We start from the raw sequence: 24096 nt of genomic DNA, 5'->3' as shown, positions 1-24096 counted from the left end.
GGCTGGAGTGCAGTGGCATGATCTTGGCTCACTTCAACCTCTGCCTCCCGGTTTCAGTGATTCTCCTGCCTCAGCCTCCTGAGTAGCTGGGATTACAGGCACATGCCACCACACCTGGCTAATTTTTGCATTTTTAGTAGAGATGGAATTTCACCATGTTGGTTAGGCCGGTGTCAAACTCCTGACCTCATGATCTGCCCACCTCGACCTCCCAAAGTACTGGGATTACAGTTGTGAGCCACCACACCTGGCCAATATACACTAGTTCTTTGACTCCTTTCAATAGTTGTCCTTTACCATTGGCTCTGATTCAGTTTTCTTTTTCTTTCTTTCTTTTTTTTTTTTTTTTTTTTAGGATTGCAGAGCAGTTGCTGGGGTGATTGACCTAGGCACAGTGGAGATATTTCCCATCTTCAAAGCCATGCAAAAGGGCCTCCTTGACCAAGACACAGGCCGTGTACTCCTGGAATCTCAGGTTATCATGTCTGGCCTCATTGCCCCTGAGACCAGTGAAAACCTCTCTCTGGAGGAGGGCCTAGCCAGAAACCTCATTAATCCCCAGATGTACCAGCAGCTCCGGGAGCTACAGGATGCCCTGTCCTTAATAAGCAGGCTTACTGAGAGCCAAGGCCCTCTTTCTGTGGTGGAAGCAATTGAAAAGAGAATAATTAGTGAGAGAATTGGACTGAAAATCTTAGAAGCTCACCTGGCAACTGGAGGTTTCAATCTTTCCCCTAGTGAAAACTGTGTTAACCTGGAAGAGGCTTTTCATCAAGGCCTCATTTCTGCATGGCTTCATTCAGTATTAGAGTCTCACCTTAGAACATCCAAGAATTTGATAGACCCTAACACAGCTGAGAAAATTGGTTTGCTGGATCTGATGCAGCGATGTATTATCCACCAGGAATCAGGATTCAAATTGCTGCCTGTCAAACAATTGGCAGGGGGGATGGTCAGCTTGAAATCAGGCCGGAAGGTTAGCATTTTCCGTGCAGTTCAGGAAGGGCTAATAGATAGGCAGGTCACTGTCCGGTTGCTGGAAGCTCAGCTTTTTGCTGGTGGCATAGTAGATCCAAGAACAGGACATAGACTTACAGTGGAAGAGGCTGTAAGACATAATTTGATTGACCAAGATATGGCCTGTGCTACCCTCATAAGGCAGCTTCAGACGGGAGGCATCATAGACACTGTCACTGGGCAAAGGCTAACAATAGATGAAGCAGTGAGCAATGATCTAGTAGCTGCTAAGATTGCCCTTGTGATTCTGGAGTCCCTCTGGTCATTCATGGGGTTGCTGTGGCCTGAATCTGGGGAGATCCTCCCAATTACAGATGCCCTAGAACAAGGTATGGTGTCTACTGAACTAGCACATAAAATCCTTAGTAACCGACAGCATATTAAGGCTCTATTTCTACCAGCAACCACAGAGATTTTGTCCTGGGAGAAAGCAATAGAAAGTGGTATACTGGACAGAGATCTTGCCAGTAACTTAAAATTGATTTGTATACCTGATGTGATGCCCAACATGCAACTAGCAGACTCTGCAGAACGAAATATTAATCCTGGAGCAGCAGTTCTACCATGCAACAAGAGCCAATCTAAGGGCATAGCAAGCCAGAATGAGAATCTGTTGTTCCAGCTGATGACTCACAGCTATATTAATGTGCAAAATGGACAGAGGCTGCTTCTGTTAGATGAAGAGCTGATGGAGACATTAACATACAGAGATGAATATCAAACAAGTCTTCCAAAAGTGGTTGAAATTGGGCATCAAAGGCAAAACACTCCTGAAGGATTGCAAGAATTAGCTAATGTGAAAATCTCAGGAACTTTCAGCGATGGGTGGACTGTGAGGCTGCCTGAGTTCCAGTTTTCTTCTCAGAACAAAGAATATCCCAGTCAGGAAGATTGCACTACAGAAGAAGGCAAAAGGACCACTGTAGAAACTGAAGGTTCTTTAGAGAACCCTGAACAGGATCTGTTTGTAGGAGAACAAAAGGAGAGAAATACAAATGTTGATGTTTTGAAAGTAGTCAAATTAGAGGTACAAAGGCAGATGATAGGTACCAAAAGGGAAGACCAAACAGCAGTATCTATCAGAGAAAATGTCAGCAGGGGACCCCTCCTGACCGTACCTCCTGTGGAGGCAGAAGGTGCGCTTTTGGTGGTTGACAAAGATCTTTTTTCTGTTGAAACACCAAAGAAAGATCAACATCAACCTCTCAGAAATACTTCCTTTATATATCAGAATGAACAGGCACACACTCTTGAGACTGAATATATTCATGATGAAACTGGAGGATCTCACATTAAACCCCAAAGCAAAAAGCCACAAGTTCAGGTAAAGAAAACTCTAGGTATAAAATTAGAACTAAAGTCTGAAACTGATGTTAGTGTTCACCCTCTGGACAAAAAGAAAATGTTAAAGAAAACATTTTTGGCTAGGGATGACCCTAAACAAAGTCAAGAAACACAAAACATTGCAGGTGGTAGTGTAATGATGTTAGAAAAGACCGATGAGGAAGATAATGGCAGGGAAACTTCCCTGTCATGCAGTCATCCATCAGAATTGCTTGAAGAAGCTACCTTGAATGTATTATCTGCACAGTTACTAGATGGTGGTATTTTTCATGAACAGACAGGTCAGAAGCTCTTACTAAATGAAGCAATAGCCCGAGGCATTGTGCCAAGCCACACTGCTGTGAAGCTTATGGAGAAGCTGAACATGTTTCGGGGGTTCTTTGACTCTCAGACCTGTGAGTCTCTGACAACTGAAGAAGTCATTGATGAAGGTCTGATGGATGAGAAATTATTACATAATGTTCTCATGGCAGACAAAGCTATAAGTGGTGTCTTAGACCCTCGTACGCACACACTATGCTCTGTAAAGGATGCAGTTACACTTGGACTTCTTGACAAGGAAACAGCCACCAACATTTTAGAGAGGCAGGTGGTGACTGGTGGAATTATTGATCTGAAACGAGGCAAAAAAGTTTCAGTAACTTTGGCCTCAACTCTTGGCTTGGTGGACATTGCTGACCAGCCAGAGCTTATAAATCTAGAGAAAGCTTCCAAAGGTAGAGATGCTGAAAAAACAGTTAGAGAGAAATTAATTAGTTTACAAATGGAAACAACAGGACTTATAGACCCTGTTAGTAAAGCCCCCTTAACAGTTGTGCAGTCCATTGACAGAGGTCTTTTGGAGAGAGAAGAGGCCATTCGTTTGTTGTCTAAGCAGGTGGTAGATGGAGGTATCATTCACCATATATCTGGGATGAGACTTTCTGTTGATAATGCCTTCAGACATGGCTTAATTGGTGAAGATTTAGCCAAGAATCTTAAAAAAGTTGAGAACTTAAAAACCCATCAGTTTTTTAATCCTGAAACAAAGGAAACTGTTTCCCTCCCTAAAGCCATAAAATTAGATCTTATTACTCCAGACCTCAAAAGTGAAATCCAGGAGGTTCAGGCTTTTACTGGAAACTTTGTGGATCTCATTTCTGGTCAGAGATTGACGTTGGCAGAAGCTAAAAAAGAAGGACTGTTAGCTCATGAAGCAGTATTGTCTCCAGGAATGATGCATGGCATCGTAGATCCTGAGAACTGCAGAATTGTCCCCTACTCAGAATTAGTCAAGAAATGTAAGATTGATATTGAATCTGGACAGAGATATCTCGAAATAATTCCCTTCTCAGACATTAAAGATGGGGTGAGCAACAAAGTACTTACACTCTCTGAAGCCATTCAACTTGGAAAAGTAGACTTTGCACCTACACTGAAGGTTCTGGAAGCCCAGGCAAATACTGGTGGAATCATAGATGCTGCTACCGGAAAAAGACTGACATTGGCATCAGCTTTGGAAGAGAAACTGGTGGATGAAAACATGGTCAGAATTATTGCATCTCATCAGGTGTTAAATGGAGGAATTCTTGACATATTTAGTGATCAGAGAGTGACTTTAGAGGAAGCTATTGAGAAAAGATTCATCAGCCTTGAACTGGCAAATATGATACAGAGAGATACCTCAGAGTTCAGTGATCACAGGGCTCAGATTGAAAAGCAAGAGGGGATTGAAGTGTGTGCATTACAGAATGAATTTCTAAGAAAGGATCTGTTAATTGCTTGTAATCAGACTGCTGAAATGAGTTGTAATAAAGGAGAAGAGAGTGAGAGATTACTTCAAATTGAAAATCATTCTGCACGAGAAAAGGTTAAAGTGAGAGTTTCTGATGGGGAGCAGGCAAAAAAAAGTAGGGAACTTTCCTTACAGGAATTTGGGTGCAAACGTCAACATAAGCCAAGAACGTCTCCAGATGTTAAAGAATTTATTGGTATCATAAATCCTCATAATCTTGAAGGAAAATCCTTGGGCCAAGTGTCATTGACACACCCTTACTCCGAAGTTGATGATTTTAAACTCAAAGAAGTGTCTAGAAATAACATGGGAAAGGATACAAATGAAGAGCAGGAAAAAGCAGTGACAAAAATAGAAATTATCTCTCATATGAAGCAGTCTACCTCATGCCTAGATTCTGAAGAAATAAAAGAAAATCAAGGGGAAGTGATTTTGGAAGTCGAAGAATCATATTGTGAAACATCAGGCAAATTGCCGAGTGAGCAGATTTTGCAGCAACCAGTGAATACCAGGGTGAAAAATAAGAGAGAGAAGAGGGAGGTGATTGTAGAAGAAAGTATCAAAACATACAAATCAGTAGTTCTTTCTGAAGAAAAGTTGTATCAGGAAACTGCCATTAGAGATGAGCATGACTCCCATATAAAGAGTCAACCTAGGGAAATGACCTCAAGTGAAAAACGGAAAGAAGCTGATACAGAAATGGGATTTTCTGTTACTTTTAGCACTGAAGACTCTTCTTTGCAGGTGGCACCTAAAGGAATTTCTGTAAAACATCAAGATGCTGTAACACTCTTCAGCTCTAAACAGGCCAGTGAAGGGAAAGTAAACAATTTAAGTGTCTGCTTGACTTTAAAACCGGAAGAAAACTTATCTGAAGAAATTGCTTGTGGGGCCCAGAGTGAACCATTCCCTTCTATGACCCCAAGACCTGAAGGATTGTACTACCAGGAATCGGATGGAAAAGCCCAAGTGACAGATGCATCCCAAATTTCCAAAACAGACAAGTCTTTCCAAGGAACTACCAGACAGGAGACCACCTATCATCAAGATTCCTGTGCTACTTCTAAGACTAAGGAAACCAAACATCTAATTTCCTCATCTAATGAATGTAAAGAAAAGTCATACCAAGAAGTATCTTTTGACTCAGTAAGAGGTCTTAAATTGGGAGAAATTACGGTTTCTAGACCAGATTCAAAAGAAGCCAGTTATCTAGAATTCTCAGACAGAAAAGGCCTTCATTATCAGGACAGCAAAAGTAATGATAAACTTTGTGGAACTCTCAAATCTGAAAGAGCAACACAGGAAGCAACTGGAGAGAAATTTCTAGAAAGGGCAAACCCTAAAGTTACAGGTCCAGAAGCAGGATCCATTGAGGACATAGTGACTCAGAGAGGTTTCAGAGTCTTGGAATCCTTTCTTCCAGAGAAACTATTCAAAGATGGGTCTCAAAAAGAGAACACAGGGCAGCAGAATGCCATAATTAGTCCTACTGTTCCAGAGACCAGTGAAGAAAAGACAGTATCCCTAACAGTATGCTCTACAATGAAGACAGAAAAGACACCACAGGAAAAGCTCAGAGAAAGCCCTGGCAGTGAACAAACTCCCTTCATATCTGCACCTGGAGAAAAGGGAAATGGAGATATAAACCCAGAGCCCTTCAGAGCAACTCAAGTAAGTGGTGTGCTTTTTTTTTTTTTTTTAAAGATATAATTAGTTTAATGCTAAAATTCTTAACTGGGTACAGAGTTTACATATATATAATGGTATGCCTGTATACATTTTAAGGCACTAGATAATTCTCTGAGATATAACTTAATTTATCATCATCTATTTGTAACACAGTTGTTGGAAAATTAGGCTTTGGCTCTGAGTGTCTTTCTGAAATCTGCAAGGGTTTTAAAATAGAAATGAGCTAACAGAAATACTAGGATGATGCAACCTGAAATCAGAATAGCTTTTGGAAATTTTGGTAAGATGACGCTTGTAGATTGATAATTCTGAGCCTTTCTGCTCTCTGAGGAAATTAGTAAAATCACCTTTGTCTATTGATTTGAAATGACTTAAACAAAATGTTTTATTTTATCCCCCTTTATGTGCAGTAAAAATTGCTTCTATTTGTATAACAAAAAACCCTGCCTGCTTCTAAAGCTGACTTACAGGAGAATGCCAGAACTGAGTCAGCTTTCTTTTTGGCTCCACAGAATGTATTTACCCGGCAACTCTGTTTAGAACATGATGAGAAGCTAGTATCCTATCTGTCTTTGTTACGGGACATTGAAATGAGGACCAAACAGATTCAACCTTTGGAGCTAAACCTGGGAGAACTACAGGATCTGCTATGTCAGGCCAAGGTAGGTCCCCAGAGACTTCTACTATAGACACCAGCTTTAAGATAGCTGTCTCCATCTTCCTTGAAGATTTCAAGGCTTACTAGGACCTGCTGGTACTCTCTTCTAGGGTAAACAATCTCACACCCTTGTCAGATAATTCTGAGATGGGCTACATTTGGATAGCCTGGATAAGATTTATAAAGGATAGACTTGAACAGACCTTAGATTTGGCTATGAATCTGTTGTTATCTGCATGGCTTTGGATTGAATTAAGTAAGTTCAAAGGCAGTGTGATTGGTTAGGAATCTATTGCAGTAATTCAAGCAAGAAATGTTAAAGGCTTAAAATAGTAAGTTATATATATATATAAGTTAATCTCTCTTACTTCCTAAAACTATGCTAAGATATCAGGAAAAAGTTGTTTTTTTTAAATGCATAAATTCACAAAGGAAAGACAGCAAGAGAGAAGAAGACAGCAGTAAAATTTAAAAGTTAGAAAGCAGATGGATGAGGAGGTAACTACCTTAGCAAGCCAGAGTAAACCAGATCCTCAACTTATAGTGGAGGAAGCTAGGGAGGGAACAACCTGATTTACACTACAGAACTCCCCAAAGCCTCAGAGGTTGGGAGCACCAGAAAGCAGAGATGGAAAGTGATATGCAAGTGGGGTTATAATTGGTTTAAAATCTATTTAGGAAGCAATTAGACCTTTAGATTTTCAACTTACTTCACATAGTCTGGCAACTGCTTATGCCATGCTCTAACAGAAGACCGAATGTTCAACCTCTGAGGAAAGTAATTGAGAGTGTCTCTTGATTAGGGACAGCAGTCATTTATTGAAGGTAAATATTCCAGACAAATCGGTAGGCTTAACTGGAAGTTCACATACGGTACTGAATCTTGAGTTGTATCCTTGCTCCTGCTATGGTTTGACCAGCCCAAGGGGAGAGACCTAATAGTACTGATATAAGTGGTTTCCCAACTGTATAGCCCAACTCCATCAACCTCAGTGAAAACTACAGCCAGCAGAGCAGAGTTTATAGTCAGCTTTTTAGGGCATTACTTTCCACATGAGCATCCAGAAAGCTTCTGATACAAAAGGAGAGGCTAAAACAAAAGAAAAAGAAACCTGGACAAAATAGATACTATTTAGGAAGAAAAACATCCTTAGGGCCAGTCACAGTGGCTCATGCCTGTAATCCCAGCACTTAGGTAGGCCAAGGCAAGAGGACTGGTTGAGCCCAGGAGTTTGAGACCATCCTGGACAACATAGTAAGAAATTAGCCAAGCCTGGTGGTGTATACCATAGTCCTAGCCACTCTAGACACCTAGGAAGCTGAGGCAGGAGGATTGCCTGAGCCCAGGAGTTTGAGGTTGCATTGCGCTATGAATTCATCACTGCATTCCAATCTGGGAGATGGAGTGAGACCCTGTCTTAAAAAAAAAAAAGAAATAAAAATGTATTCAAAAGCACCACCCATTTAAAGGACCAAAAAAATACATTGAAAAAGTCTAACTGGAGATCTCTGAAGACCTGGAAACACTCACCTCAGAGAAACCAAAGGAGGAAGAGTCGGCTCTAGTAACTGCTGCAGGGAGATCAAGTACAATGAGGACTAAAGGGGAGATTCAGCTCCTAAAAGTTATTGGTGACTTTAAACAGTTTCATTGAAGTGGTGGGATATAAACTAACTCGCAGCTGGAATAAATGAGAGATTGGAAAGTGGAGACAATTAATGTAGATCATTCTTTCCACAAGCCTTATGTTATGTAGAGGCAAGGAATGAGGTGAGACACTACCTGAAGGAGATGGACTGAAAGGAATGTTTTGAATGGATTTCGGACTGAGAATAAAGAGCCAGTTAAAAAGGAGAACTTGAAGTTAGAAGAGGGAGGAAGTGGTAACTGATGGAACCAGTCCCTTAAAAACATAGAAAGACAGCCTTGAGAGGGAGGAAGAGTGGCTGTTTCACTGAAATTGGAGGTTAAGAGTTGTCATAGGATTGGAGTCACAATGAAGACAAATTGTAGTGGTTTACTGATTCTCTCAATATCCAGTGTGTGACCTTGAGTAGGGTGGCTGAACCAGAGCTGAGGATGATGGCCCAAAGAACTATATCAAGTTCTTCCACAGCTTATTTCTGGCTTATCTGTTGAGGACCAGAATATTACAGACTAGATGAGTGGGAAGGCTGGTTGAGGATAGCCTTGTGTCCTTTGGTTCCATGCCCCTGGAATTTAGAGTGGAAGAGTCATATTTTGGGTTGATTTATTTTGTAGCACATTAATTCTGCACAGCTGCTCCTTGGGGAAAGGCATAGTGACACCTTAGAGAGGCAGCAAGTTACAGTGGAGGAAGCATGCTGCACTGAGTCAGAAAACCTGAATCCAAGTCCTGGCTGTACTGCTTACCAGCTGGGTGACCTTGGACAAAAACTGTTCACATTTTTTTTAAGCAATGAGGGATCTCTTCTGTAAATCCAGAACAATAACATCTACCTTGCCTCATGAATTAGTGATGGTGAGAACCAAGTAAACTAATGAACGTACATAAAAACACTTTCTAAGCTCTAAAGTGTGTGTAAACATGGGGTGAGAGAGAAATGTGTTCACAACTGATTCCCAGATGGATTTCCAGTCTTGCTTTTATAGGTAACTCCACTTTATTCCCTCAGCTATTAGACAGGGAGTTAAAGGATCTGACCACCTTGGTCAGTCAGGAATTGGAGTGTGTGAATCAGATTATTGTCAGCCAGCCTCAAGAAGTCCCTGCTCAACTGTTGAAGGCTCTAGAGAAAGATGCCAAGAATCTTCAAAAGTCTCTCAGCTCTGTGAGTGACACTTGGAATTCCAGGCTACTCCACTTCCAGAATGCTGTGGAAGTAGAAAAGGTAGCATTTTGTTTTTATTCATAAAGGCTCACAAAGTCTGGGTGGGTAGGAGATTTTTATAATGTGATTTGCCATTTATTTCTTAGACTAAAGTATTAAACCAGCACACACAGCTAGAAGGCAGACTTCAAGATCTGAGCGCCTGGGTTGGCAATACCAATCTTATTCTGAACAGCAAGGGATCTAACAGTGAAACAGATGTTGACAGCCTGAACCGCTGTCTCCAACAGTATGAGGTAAACTTTCTACCCATTCTCAAGCATATTTTCTTTGTCCTTTGAGTTGTATCAAATTTTATTTTCCTGCTAGGCAAACCAGTATCCATATTTATCTTTTTTTTTTTTTTTTTTTTTTTTTTTTTTTTTTTTTTTTTTTTTTTTTTTTTTTTTTTTTTTTTTTTTTTTTTTTTGAGATAGAGTCTTACTCTGTCACGCAGGCTGGAGTGCTGTGGCGCTATCTCGGCTCACTGCAACCTCCGCCTCCCAGATTTAAGCGATTCTCCTGCCTCAGCCTCCCAAATAGCTGGAAGTACAGGCACCCACCACCATGCTTGGCTCATTTTTGTATTTTTAGTAGAGATGGGGTTTCACCATGTTGGCCAAACTGGTCTTGAGCTCTTGACCTCAGGTGATCTGCCCGCCTTAGCATCCCAATGTGCTGGGATTACAGGCATGAGCCATCACACTCATCCATTTTTATCTTTCTTAGAAAGTCTGATTTTCCATTTTATAAATAAAGTCAGCTATGTTTAGGTTTTTAAATTATCATATCTCTGGCCAGGGGTGGTGGCTCACACCTGTAATACCAGCACTTTGGTAGCCTGTGGTGGGTGGATCACCTGAGGTCAGGAGTAAGAAACCAGCCTGGCCAACATGGTGAAACTCTTTCTCTACTAAAAATACAAAAAAATTAGCCGGGCGGGGTGGTGGGTGCCTGTAATCCTTGAGAGGCTGAGGCAGGAGAATTACTCGAACCCCAGAAGCAGAGGTTTCAGTGAGCTGAGACCGTGCCATTGTACTCCAGCCTAGGCAACAAGAACAAAATTCCATCTCAAAAAAGATTATCATATCCCTGGAGCTTCAGTGATTATAATTAGTTCTCCTTTCAGCTATTCTCTGAGATATCATCTACAGAATGACCTATTATTATCAATCTCATTTTATCTTTATAAATGAGCATCTAGAATCTGTCCTTTGTTTCTCTTGACCAAGATACAATCCTGCATGCATGCACACACGTACCAATTTCAGGAGATTTTTGTTGTTGTTTCAGGGATACATGTTCAGGTTTGTCTTATAGATAAACTGCATGTCATGGGGATTTGATGTACAGATAATTTTATCACCTGAGTAATAAGCATAGTACCCAATAGTTAATTTTTCTGATCCCGTCTCTCTTCCCATTCCCCACCCTCAGGTAGGCCCCATTGTCTGTTTTTCCCCTCCTAGTATCCATGTGTTCTTGTTTAGCTTCCATTTATAAGTGAGAACATGCCATATTTGGCTTGCTGTTCCTGTATTAGTTTGCTTAGGACAATGGCCTCCAGCTCCATCTATGTTGCTTTAAAGGATATGATCTCATTCTTGTGGCTGGATGTATTCCATAAAATGTGGTGTCCCCATTTTCTTTATCCAGTTAATCATTGATGGGCAATTAGGTTGATTCCATGTCTTTGCTATTATGAACAGTGCTATACTGAACATACACATACATGTCTTTATGACAATGATTTCTGTTCCTTTGGGCGTATACCCAATAATGGGATTGCTAGGTCAAATGTATAATTTTAAGTTCTGTGGAATCGCTGCAGTGCTTTCCACCATGGCTGAACTCAGGAGAATTTTTGATGGGCTATTTAGAGCATGGGTTGGCAAACTTTTTTATTGTTGTTGAGACGGAGTCTTGCCTTGTCGCCCAGGCTGGAATGGTGCAGTGGCACGATCTCAGCTCACTACAACCTCCACCTCCTTGCTTCAAGCAATTCCCCTGCCTCAGCCTCCTGAGTAGCCGGGACTACAGGCAAATGCTACCAGACCCAGCCAATTTTTTTGTATTTTTATTAGAGATGGGATTTCATCATGTTTGCCAGATTAGTCTCCGACTCCTGACCTCAGGCATTCTGCCTGCCTCGGCCTCCCAAAGTGCTGGGATTATAGGTGTGAGCCACTGCACCCAGCTGACAAACTTTTTAAATAAAGTCGCAGATAATAAATATTATAGGCTTTATGAACCATATGGAAAAGACCCATTTCTGTTGCAATCACTGAAAATTAAAGCAGCCATAGATAATACATAAACAAATGGCTATGGCTGTGTTCCAGTAAAACTTTATTTACAAAAACACGTGACAGGCCAGATTTTGCTTGAGGGCCATAGTTTGCTGACCCCCCTGCTCTAGAAAGATGCTTTTCTTCTTTATAATCCCCAAATTAATTGATTCTTTTTATTAGTCAATGAGAGAAAAGTTAGGACGATGAGATACGTGTGAGCCAGTTTCCCCGCCAATACTGTTCTTTTTCGTTCTATTCAAGATTATATCAGGTATTACAGTGGTTTAATTCAGCCTTCTGCTATAGAGAGATAACCCTCTTCTTCAACATTTTAGAATGTCAGAAGAGAACTAGAAATGTCTACTCCTTCTGTTACATCTTCTCCCTTTTCCCCAATCTTTTTTTGTTTTGTTTTGTTTTGTTTTGTTTGAGATGGAGTTTCGCTCTTGTTACGATCTCGGCTCACCGCAACCTCCGCCTCCTGGGTTCAGGCAATTCTCCTGCCTCAGCCTCCTGAGTAGCTGGGATTACAGGCACGCGCCACCACGCCCAGCTTATTTTTTGTATTTTTAGTAGAGATGGGGTTTCACCATGTTGGCCAGGATGGTCTCGATCTCTTGACGTTGTGATCCACCCGCCTCGGCCTCCCAAAGTGCTGGGATTACAGGCTTGAGCCACCACGCCCGGCCCTTTTCCCCAATCTTAAGAGAAGCAGACATAAAAGTTTGTTTATGGTCAACCGATTCACAATCTTATCCCTCTTTATCACGAAAGAGTTGACCTGCCTCTTCCTCTTATACCTTTTATCCAAAGATATCACTGAGGGAAAGCAATTCAGGCTTTTTCCAGCCTTTATCTGTTTGCTAAGATATTACAAAGAAGCAAGCATGAAAAAAATTCCCATGACATAATATGAGATATAAAAACATACAGACATAGAGCATCTCATGCACTGGTGCCCTCCCCTAGTTATAATATATGAATCCTCTTGTAGGCAGAGAACAACAGTCTAAGCCTTGTTTTCCTAGTGATAGTTTCCTAAATTACTATGTTCACAAAGGAGGGAAGCTTTGTCTTATTGATAGCAGCGGCAAATCCATATGGGTCTGCAGTAGCTCGGTTCTTGCCTCCTCAGGTGAAAGAATTTGACCAAGGGGCATAAGGCAGAGGGAGAGACAGACAAGTTATACAGCAGGAGTAAAAGCTTGTTTAAAAGTTTTAGGGCCAGGCGTGGTGGCAGGCACCTATAATCCCCGTTACTCAAGAGTCTGAGGCAGCATAATTGCTTGAACCTGGGAGGTAGAGGTTGCAGAGAGCCAAGTTCATGCTACTGCACTCCAGCCTGGGTGATAGTGTGACTCTGTCTCAAAAAAAAAAAAAAAAAGTGTTTTAGAGCAGGAATGAAAGGAAGTAAAGTATACTTGGAAGAGGGCCAAATGGCCAACTTGAGAGATACAAGTGTGCTGTTTGTCCTTTGACTTGGGGTTTTACGTGTTGGCATGCTTCAAAGGGTTGTTTCTCCTCCCCTGATTCTTCCTTTGGGGTAGACTGTCTGCATTTGCAGTGGCCTGGCAGCACTTGGCAGGGGCCACACGTGCAGTGTGTTTACCGAAGTTGTACACATGCTCACTTGAGGCATTTTCCCCTTACCAGTCAAGTGTTCCTAGAGGAAGTTCATATACCAGTTAAACTCAGCCACTTTACCTCTTAGTGCTCATGCTTGAGCCCACTCACCCAGCTCCTGAAATCTTATTGGGAAGCTGCTAAATACCAGCTTCAGGTGTTTTACTATCTATTGAGAGCCTGCCTTTCCCTGGTGCCGGCTGCAGCCAATTATTATTTTAGCGCTATGGTTGAACAACCACCTGACCATCACCTGATGGTCGCCTGACCTTCTTGGAGGCAACCATCAGGTGATGTGGAGGTGGGCAGGGCCTCTCATGCCCTGCTCATGCCTACATAACTACCTACTGTAACATTATGATAAATATTCAAGAAGCCCCCCCCCCCCGCAGGATTGACTACTCTCAATTGATCTACTTTCAGTTTCGAAGTGATGGAGATCCTGTATAATGACATGCTTTTTTTTTTTTGAGATGGAGTTTCGCTCGTTACCCAGGCTGGAGTGCAATGGCACGATCTCTGCTCACCACAACCTCTGCCTCCTGGGTTCAGGCAATTCTTCTGCCTCAGCCTCCCGAGCAGCTGGGATTACAGGCACCCGCCACCATGCCCAGCTAATTTTTTCTTTTTTTTGTATTTTTAGTAGAGACAGGGTTTCACCATACTGACCAGAATGGTCTCGATCTCTCGACCTTGTGATCCGCCCACCTCGGCCTGGGATTACAGGCGTGAGCCACCGCGCCCGGCCACATGCTTTTAATAGTATGAAAACAGATGATTTTAGTGTTAGGACAGTTGTTACAGCTTTAATGGAATAATATATAATACAAGAAAGTCTGAGTGTAATCTTTCACAGATTAAAAAATAGTATAAACAGCATTATTTGCTCAAAAAATCAAATTTTAGCCTGAGTGTGGCAGCTCATGCCTGTAATCCCAGCACTTTGGGAGGCTGAGAGGAAGAATCACTTTAGCCCAGTAGTTTGAGACCAGTCTGGGCAATGTAGTAAGACTCCATGTCTACAAATAATTTTAAAAATTAGCTGGGCATGGTGGTGTGCACCTGTGGTCCCAGCTACTTGGAAAGCTGACGTGAGAGGATTGCTTGAGCCCAGGAGGCCAAGGCTGCAGTAAGCTTTGTATGCACCACTGCACTCCAGCCTAGGTGACACAACAGGATCCTATCTCAAAAAACAAAAATTTTAGCCAATCACAAATTATATATTTTCTCAGTACTGGCCTACAAGTAACTCATTGCTGGACAGATACAAATAGATATTTGAACCTAAGAAAGTACAATTAGGTATATCTCAGATCAGAAATTCATGTTATACTTTACAAAACTTTTTTTAAAAATTCATAGCTGGGCACAGTGGCTCATGCCTGTAATCTCAGCACTTTGGGAGGCCAAAGAGGGCAGATCACTTGAGGCCAGGAGTTCGAGACAAGCCTGGACAACGTGGCAAAACCCTGTCTCTACTAAAAATACAAAAAATTAGCCAGGCATGGTGGTGCACGCCTGTAGTCCCAGCTACTAAAGAGACTGAGGCACAAGAATTGCTTGAACCAGTGAGGCAGAGGTTGCAGTGAGAGCCAAGATCGAACCACTACACTCCAGCCTGGGCAGCAGAGCAAGAAAGACTCTATTTTTTCTTTTTTTGAGACGGAGTTTCACTTTTGTCACCCAAGTTGGAATGCAGTGGCGTGATCTTGGCTCACTGCAACCTTCACCTCCCGGTTCAAGGGATTCTCCTGCCTCAGCCTCCCGAGTAGCTGGGATTATAGGTGCCTGCCCAACTAATGTTTGTATTTTTAGTAAAGACAGAGTTTTGCTGTGTTAGCCAGACTAGTCTTGAACTCCTGACCTCAGGTGATCTGCCCACTGCGGCTTCCCAAAGTGCTAGGATTACAGGCATGAGCCACCGTGTCCAGCCCCAAGACTCTGTTTCAAAAAAAAAAAAAAATTCAGATCCTTTTGTAGTTCATGAGCATGATGATTGGATGTTCAGACGCTTCTGTGAGATGTGCTACCCTTGAACCTTGTTACGATGTCGGCACATTATCCGTCTGACCAGAAAAAAAAAAAAATTCACAGATATTCTGGATTAACAATAGTATAATTATGCTAACATAAATAATTAAAAGCTTACTGCATTTGGAAATCAAGGTAGGTCCAGTAAAGGAAACTTTTTTTTTTCTTTCTTTCTTTCTGTTAAGGAAACAATTCTAATTTATGAGGAGTTTGGAGAGACCAAAAGTGAGAGAGACTTTAATTCTGGTTTGGCCCTAGAATCATGAGTGCCAGTTATGAAAATACAGGAAATTAGCCTCTCTGGTTCTGTTGGTTTTCTTCCTGGACTGAGAAATGGAAGTTTCATGGTTTTGTTTTGCTTTGTTTTTGGTTTCCTTTTTCTTTTTACCTTAGGATTTGAAACAGCCCATGGCTGAAAGGAAATCTCAGCTCGATGCTCTTGCTTTTGATGTTCAGTTCTTTATCTCGGAACATGCCCAGGACTTGTCTCTTCAGCAGAATCGACAGATGCTGAGGCTTCTGAATGAACTGCAGAGGTCCTTCCAGGACATTTTGGAACAGACTGCAGCTCAGGTGGATGCCTTGCAGGGCCATCTTCAACAAATGGAGCAGGAAGCCCTGGTGAAGGTCAGACTGAACCAGCAGCTGGGCTCAATTTGTTATTTGGGATGTCCACTGTCATTGGGTTTTCTGGCCAGACTCTGTGTATCATGATTGTAGGAGTCTGGGTTCACCAGTTTTGAAATTTCATGTCATGCAGGCCAGTATGGTTCTAGTCCAGGAGGCAGCTATTCTGGCTGTTTTTCTTGCCATGTCTTTGGTTTTACATGTGTGTGTGAGAGAATATATGTGTTTACATGTGTATACATATGCAAGTGTTTTCTTTTAGTGAGACTTTTCCTTCAGTGTATCTCATTGTCTCTGACTTTCAAATGAAAATCATGTATCTAGTTATTTCCCTACTTTACTTTTTCTTATAGCATTCTTTTGAGGGCTTATAAGAACATCTAGATACTCTGGACTCTTGAGAAGAAATGTCCTGAAATCAGTTTCATTCTACTTAATTTATTTCAGATGATTTATAATCAGCTTCCTTGACAATCTTTAAATGGCTGACAAGGAAATTTTTATTAGAATCATTAATTTTTGGCTCTTTAAAAATTAATATTTTCTTGCACCTTTCCTCACACTGTAGTGCCCAGTGCTTATTCAATCATGGAAAACAGTATGTAGAAGCAGGGATAATACTTAAAAACAAACAAACAAAAAAACTAACCATCCTACCATCTTCCATCATGACTCCCTTCTTGCAAAGCTCATTTCAATGTAATTACATTAATAATAACATCAAAACCTTGGAATACCTAGAATGATGTTTATGCCATTTCTGCTGTTTGAATAGTAAGTTGGCATATAGCAAGATGACATTAGAATTATCATTATCACCAGAAAATTTGTCTCAAGGGCTCCTTTATTAAATATTGTGCAAAAAATTGAGCTTTTGAGTCAGACTTTAAGGTAATTAGGGTAGCCAGTACCATATGTCCCCTATTACTATCTCATTTTTTCAACTGTATTGAAATTGCCATATACCAATGGAAAGCTTTAGGTTACTTTCCAAAACTGAGCATCTGCAATGCTCTAATTCAGGAGTGTATATAGCATAATATAACCTTTGGATAATTAATGAAGTAACATTGGTCTGAGCCACCTTAAGAGCAGACCCAGCCCAGATTCAGGGTAAACTCCTGAGCTGGAACAGGTGATAGAACTGCATGTGAACATCCTCCCTGAGCATGTAATTAATTCCACAATGCTAATTAACCTTGTTATTGTCAGAAATGCTCTGCTTCTCTCAATATTTTCCCTGAATGTGTGTGTATGTCTCTGTGTTAACTTGTTTGCTTTGCTTTTTTCAGATTCAGTCTGCACCCATCCTAACCCATGAAGATCCTGTTTTACAGCTGAAGAGCTCTTAGGAATTCTCTTCCAGAGCCCTTCTATTTGTCCTAAAGAGGGGGAGAGAGGGCCAGTTTGGGCACCTGTTTGTAAGTGCAGGTGACTAAAGCGCCATCAGAAGGTAGAAACTGGTGGAAAATGGTTTTAGAAGGATGGTCAGGAGAACACATCATGCTCAATTGCTCAGTCAGGTGCTTCAATGTCATACAACTGAGATAAAATCTAGAGAAAGGATCAGGCACAGAAACATATTCCCTCTCTCTCTCCTTGGGCCTGGCCTGTTCCTTTGATAGTAGTGTAGATAACTAAAGGACTGAGCCAGTTAGCTATTCTTGGGCACTTTCCTTCCCAAAATAGTAAGATCTAGCCCCTCATGCCTGGGGTGTAATCATTTTATTTAATGAGTCTGCATTGATGAGACATTTGATTTATAAAGTCAGCTCAGTTATTAAGAAGCTTGATTAGCTTATGAATTATCCAGGTCTTTGATTTTTCTTTCTACTCCAATTCTTCTACTTTTCCATATTATGCAGCAAATCTTTGGTTCTAGTGGAGGGATTGATCAGAACCACCAAATTATTATCATCATTATCATGTGTGGATTTCAAACATCTGGGCTCTTTGTTCTCCATTTCCAAAGATAATAATAGAAGTCTGGTGAAGGAGCTCTGAAACCAAAACCTGAAGTAGAAGCATTCTCTCTCATAATTATCCTGATAATTAGTGGTCTAGTCCATAGACCCAGGTCCGTGGACTGTCCAAATGAGGGGAGCTTTCCGAATATGACTTCTGTGCCTTTTCCTATTCTAGTCTCCCACCAACTTTTCCATCCTTCAGATATAACCTTCCTGTTTTACATTTCAGGGAGTTTCTTGTATTTGTAAAATGTGAATTAGTAAATGTCTCTTGACCCCTTTGCATTTTAATTAGACCCTGCAGAAACAACAAAATACCTGTCACCAGAAACTGGAGGATCTTTGCAGTTGGGTAGGACAGGCAGAAAGAGCACTGGCAGGCCACCAAGGGAGAACCACTCAGCAGGATCTCTCTGCTTTGCAGAAGAACCAAAGTGACTTGAAGGTTAGTGAGAATCTTGTCAGTTTTTTCTTTTCTTTTTCTTTTTTTTTGAGACAAAGTCTTTCTCTGTTGCTCAGGCTGGAGTGGAGTGCAGTGGTGTGATCTTGGCTCACTGCAGCTTCGACCTCCTGGGCTCAGGCAATCTTCCCACCTCATCAGCCTCCCCCAGGAACTGGGACAAAGGCGCAAGCCTTTAATTTTTAATTTTTTTTGTAGAGATGGGTATCAATCACTGTATTGCCAAAGCCGGCCTCGAACTTCTGGGCTCAAGCAATCCTCCTGCCTTGGCCTTGGCCTTGACTTTGGCCTTCACCTCTCAGAGTGTTAGGATAACAGGTGTGAGCCACCACGCCCAGCAATTTTTTCATTCCTTCGACAGATAATTTAGTGCTTAAGGGTTGGCAACAATGGTAAACAGACATCATTCCTGGCCTTGTGAAGCACACAGTGTAGCAAGGCAGACAGAAATTATACAGGTTATTACAAAAATGAGCATAAAATTATTAACTGTTATATCTATAAAGGAAAACTCATATGAGAACATATACCAGAGAGACCCAATCTAGTTTAGGATTTCAGAAAAGATTATCTTGAAGAAGTGTCACCTAAACTTGAGAAATGAAAGATACATTGGGGTTAATGCATGAAGAAGTAGGAGGAGGAAGAGAACATACCAGGCAGAGGCTTATGTATTGGTCTTGAGACGGGAATGGGATTGAGCACAACATATTCAAGAACTGAAAGAAAGCTAGCTCAATTGGACTGCAAAGAACAAGAGTAAAATTAGGGAAAGATGAAGTTGGAGGGGTAGATGGGACCTATATCACTCTGGACCCCATAGGCCACATTAAAGATAAGGAGTGATACTCAAGAGAGTATAACGGCCCATCAGGCCTTCACTCTGCTAAAATTGTGTTGTCAACTGCTCTTTTTTGAAAGAATGATCTCTTTGAGGATAACGCATTACAAAATGGAAACCTTCTCATACTCAAGTTTATAGACAATCTTCTTTTTTGGCTTCACTAAATATTTGCTTAGAAAATAAAATAAAATTTGTTTGCATTGATTTAAGCCTAAACCTGAAGCAAATTGTTGTCAGGGACTGTATACAGGACTATATGTCATCCTAGCCATTCCATCTTTATACCATTAGAGGACTTAGAAGCACTAAAGTTGAAGGCTCTGCCATTCCTATTTTCTTGTGTTAAGGATTTACAGGATGACATTCAGAATCATGTCACCTCATTTGCCACTGTTGTCAAGGACATTGAAGGGTTCATGGAAGAGAATCAGACCAAGCTGAGCCCACATGAGTTGACAGCTCTTCGGGAAAAGCTTTGTCAGGCTAAGGAGCAATATGAGGCTCTCCAGGAACAGACACGGGTGGCCCAGAAGGAGCTGGAGGAAGCAGTGACCTCAGCCTTACAGCAGGAGACTGAAAAGGTAATAGACTGCTATGACACTTGATATTTTTCAAAAAAAAATTTCGGTGCCAACACAAATAAAAGACAATGAGGGAAAATGGTCTTATAGAATGCACAGAATCATGAGGAAGGACTACTTCAGGAACTAGTCTGTTTTTTGTTTTTTGAGACAGAATCTCTGTCACCTAGGCTGGAGTGCAGTGGCATGATCTCAGCTTAATGCAGCCTCCGCCTCCCAGGTTCAAGTGATTGTCCTGCCTCAGCCTCCCGAGTAGCTGGGATTACAGGTGCCCATCACTACAACTAGCTAATTTTTGCATTTTTAGTAGAGATGGGGTTTCACCAAGTTGGCCAGGCTAGCTAGTCTGTATTTTTACAAGAATCTTTATTTTTACAAGAAACATACAGGAGGAGAGGACAGTTGGTTAAAAGTACATATTGCTCCCTCAATCCCCAAACATCTCGCTATCTGTATACTCATTCCTCTGACTAATTGAAAAAATATCAGAAAGAACTTAGTGAGGAAGGGTAATATTCTGAGGAGGAAAAAAACAAATGGCATTTTTTTTTTTAAGACATAGTTTTGCTCTGTTGCTGAGGCTGGAGCGCAGTGGTGAAATCTTAGCTCACTGCAACCTCTGCCTCCTGGGCCCAAGTGATTCTCATGCCTCAGCCTACTAAATAACTGGGACTACAGGTGCATGCCACCACACCCGGCTAATTTTTGTATTTTTAGTAGAGATTGGGTTTCACCATGTTGGTCAGGCTGATCTCAAACTCCTGACCTCAAGTAATCCTCCTGCCTCAGCCTCTCAAAGTGCTGGGATTACAGGTGTGAGCTACCATGCCCAGCCAAATGATGTATTTTAAGATGAGTCTAGACTGATGATCTAAGATTACTAGGGAAAAATATCTATGAATTCTTAGCCAAAAGCTGTCCCCAAGCTGCCTCTATAGTTATGATGGGAATCGTGGCCCTGGGATAAACCAAAGAGAAGCTAAAGTCTCAAATGGTCCTCTGCACCCCACTCAGCACTGGTGGATTGAATTTGAATCCTTTGTTTAGCCTTGGTTGCTGACACTAATGAGGAAGGTAGAGGACATGGAAAAGAAAAATAAATTACCTGAAGCTGAATTTTGAAATAGATGAATGTATAACTTGGCATAACCTATTTCATTAATTAAAATACATGTAGAGCCAGTAAATAGAATTTCGGAAGCAAGTTGAAGAATTAAATATTTCCCTATAGTCTCAGGTAAAAGAAAAAATTTAAAAAGAGCTAAATGTTGTATTTAGTTGAGGAAAGGATGAAAGAATTTTTTCTTTCCTTTAGGAAAGAACAACCAGGTAATTGAATGTGACTGTGCTGTTTCTTACCCTACCAAGCCAGTGCAGCACTTCTGTGTACCCTAAAAGATTCTGTGAAGCTTTGCTGGGGTGGCAGGACTAAATGATCTCTTAATAAAATCTTTCTAAATCTTGTGATTTGTTTTGTTTTGTTTATTTGAGACAGTGTTGTTACCCAAGCTGGAGTGCAGTGGCACGATCTCGGCTCACTGCAACCTCCACCTCCAAGTTCAAACGATTCTTGTGCCTCAACCTTCTGAGTAGCTAGACCACAGGCATGCACCACTATACCCAGATAGTTTTTTGTACTTTTAGTAGAGATGGGGGTTTCACTGTGTTGATCAGGCTGGTCTCAAACTCCTGCCCTTAAGTGATCCACCAGCCTCAGCCTCCCAAAGTGCTGGGATTACAGGTATGAACCACTGTGCCCTGCCTTTTTTTTTTTCTTTAAAGCAGTAAGATACAATGAAATGTAGAAATATTTTTAATAATTTTTCAAAATATTTTAAAAGATATTAGTTATCTTTTGTATATGCAAAGACTGTTTATACCCAGTCTTAGAATTAGCATAAAATTCTCTCTTACTTAACCTGTGGTTGTATCATTGAGTATATAAAGCCTCTCACTAGACTTCCTCTGTGGCTTTCAGAGTAAGGCAGCAAAGGAACTGGCAGAGAACAAGAAGAAGATAGAAGCTCTCCTGGAATGGGTAACTTCAGTAGGATCATCTGATGGACAGCTACTGACCAACCTTCCAGGAATGGAACAGCTCTCGGGAGCTAGCTTGGAGAAAGGAGCCTTGGATACCACTGATGGTTACATGGGGGTGAATCAAGCCCCAGAAAAACTGAACAAGCAATGTGAGAAGATGAAGGTGAGGATGTTAGTTTATCCTCACGATGCTAGACAAATTTCTCCTGCCCTGAGCAAGTAACTACAATCACGTTGCCCCTAAATCCAGAGAGCACACCTCAGTTTGTATCTCTTTGATGTCTCAGCAGCTTTGACACTGTTGTCTACTCTTCTTGAAATACTTTATCTCTTGGTTTCCATAATACTGCTCTGTCCTTACCATCTTTCTTACTTTCCTCTGGCCAAGCTTTTCAAATACCGATGTTTCCAGGTATATCCTAGGCCCTCTTTTTATCTTTCAGAATATACTTTCCTTGGGCAGCCTCATCTACTCACAACACTATAATTGCCATTTGCACAAATGAATTATGTGTATACATTTCCCTCCAGCCCTGATACCTGTCCTGAGCTTCAAACCAGTGTATAAATCCATCTGCCTATTTGCAACTTGGGCCCACAAGCACATTAGCATGAAAATGGAACTCCTATTTCCTATGATACTCCTCCCACAAATGTTCTCTTTCCTGTATTCCTACGTCATTGTGTGAACTGGACTTCATCCTAGATTCCATTCTCTCTCTCACTCTTCCACATCAAATCAGTCATCAAATCCCATGCTAATTATATTTCTTTCATAGTCAGCTACACTTCTTCATCTTTTTTGAGATCTTGTATTTTAGACCACTATCTGCTTTCACTGGTATTATTATAGTAGCTTATATTGGTCTTCTGTCCTCTTGGGTTTTACCTTCCATCTATTTTCTTTACTACCAAGGAGTTTTTCTAAAATGCCATATCCTTGCCTCGCCCTTTTTATGGTTCCCTGTTGCCCTCAAGATTACATGGTTAACTCTCCTCTCAGCTCTCACCCACTGGGATCTAGTCTACTTATTTGGCCTTATGTGTCACCTTCCTTTATGCTTGAGCATTTGCTTATATTGGTCCCTTTCAGTTTGTTAGCTAAACTGTGCTCTCACTTTCCTCTGGGCCTTTGCATGCTCTTGGAACTTCCTTGATTTTTCAGTGCATAAAGTAAGGGAGAGCCCCAGCTGTTGGTTAATTTTTACACATTCTTCAGATCTCAACTTAGAGTTCTTCCTCTAGGAGGCCCTGATTCACCACCGTTCACCAAATTTAGGGTATATATTCCCTCATATGCTCTTTTTTTTTTTTTTTTTTTGAGATAGGGTCTTGCTCTGTCACCCAGGCTGGAGTGCAGTGGCACGATCTCAGCTCACTGCAACCTCCATCTCCTGGGGTCAAGTGATTCTCATTCCTCAGCCTCCCAACTAACTATGTTGGCCAGGCCGATCTCAAACTCCTGACCTCAGATGATCTGCTCACCTCCCAAAGTGCTGGGATTACAGGTGCCCATCCTATACACTCCTCTTATACCCTTTCCTACGTTGTATCATTTCTCATTCTATATTGTTTTCTTTTCTGCATTTCCCTCTAGATGTTAGGCTTGAAAGCACACACAGTTTCTTACAGCCTCCCTACTCTGTAACAAAACAAAACAAAGCAGAAGTCACTCTTACTGTTTATTTCTACTCATTCATTTCTTCATTTAGCAATACTGAATACCTGCCATATGCCAGGAATTAGAAATAGGCCAGTGAGCCAACCCGGTAAACCATCTTCAAGGGCATCAACTGGCATATACAGGCACATTCTATTGAGTGATTGAAAGATTACATGTTTAGGACGCTTACAACACGTGGATCATATATTTTAGTAGTAGCACCTTTGTAGCAAGAACATTGGCTTAGCTGGAATACTTGTGTTCAGTGGCCTGTGTGGACCCATTGTCATATTTTGTATTAATAGGATTTCTGCCTCTTGCATTATGCTTTTTGAAGGTCCATTATAATGTGTCCCCCAAAGCCCTGGTAGTCTTACAGAGGACAGAGCAAAAATGATTCTGCTGTCATAGGGTGTCTTCTGACACCTTTTGCCTTCTGACACTGGCAGCAGTCAGCCTAACCAAGTGGCATCTCCATTCCAGGAAGGAAATTGCTTTACTTACAGGTGTATGGATTGGAAGGTGAAAATGGAGGACACCTGAGTGATTGTAGTATCGTCCCCACTTCACTGTCTAAGTGAGCAAGATATATTTGTCATTCCAGCTTTCTTTTTTCTTCCTTTTTTTTTTTTTT

At 41.3% G+C, this 24096-nt stretch overlaps 1 protein-coding gene and 1 non-coding gene across 30 annotated transcripts in view; both read left to right on the top strand.

The window, feature by feature from the left end:
* Positions 1-24096, top strand: part of MACF1 (microtubule actin crosslinking factor 1) — a 421177-nt gene that overhangs the window by 266005 nt on the left and 131076 nt on the right. For 23 of the 29 annotated variants that reach the window (XM_017508009.2, XM_037731187.1, XM_017508011.2 and 20 more), the window contains 8 exons: positions 356-5806; positions 6337-6486; positions 9141-9356; positions 9443-9592; positions 15674-15907; positions 18170-18319; positions 19526-19759; positions 21738-21962. In XM_017508009.2, coding sequence (XP_017363498.1) covers positions 356-5806; positions 6337-6486; positions 9141-9356; positions 9443-9592; positions 15674-15907; positions 18170-18319; positions 19526-19759; positions 21738-21962 — 6810 coding nt within the window. The remainder of the gene's footprint in view (positions 1-355; positions 5807-6336; positions 6487-9140; positions 9357-9442; positions 9593-15673; positions 15908-18169; positions 18320-19525; positions 19760-21737; positions 21963-24096) is intronic. The other 6 variants (XM_017508022.2, XM_017508019.2, XM_017508021.2 and 3 more) reach the window with 2 other exon arrangements.
* On the top strand, positions 15218-15321 carry LOC119468144. Its single transcript, XR_005196785.1, has one exon. It is a non-coding gene; the product is annotated as a small nucleolar RNA U13 (small nucleolar RNA).

This window comes from Cebus imitator, unplaced genomic scaffold, assembly GCF_001604975.1.
Source record: "Cebus imitator isolate Cc_AM_T3 unplaced genomic scaffold, Cebus_imitator-1.0 Scaffold385, whole genome shotgun sequence".
Lineage (NCBI taxonomy): Eukaryota > Metazoa > Chordata > Mammalia > Primates > Cebidae > Cebus > Cebus imitator.
The sequence above is the reverse complement of the archived record's forward strand: the minus strand, read 5'-3'. Positions and strand labels throughout refer to the sequence as shown.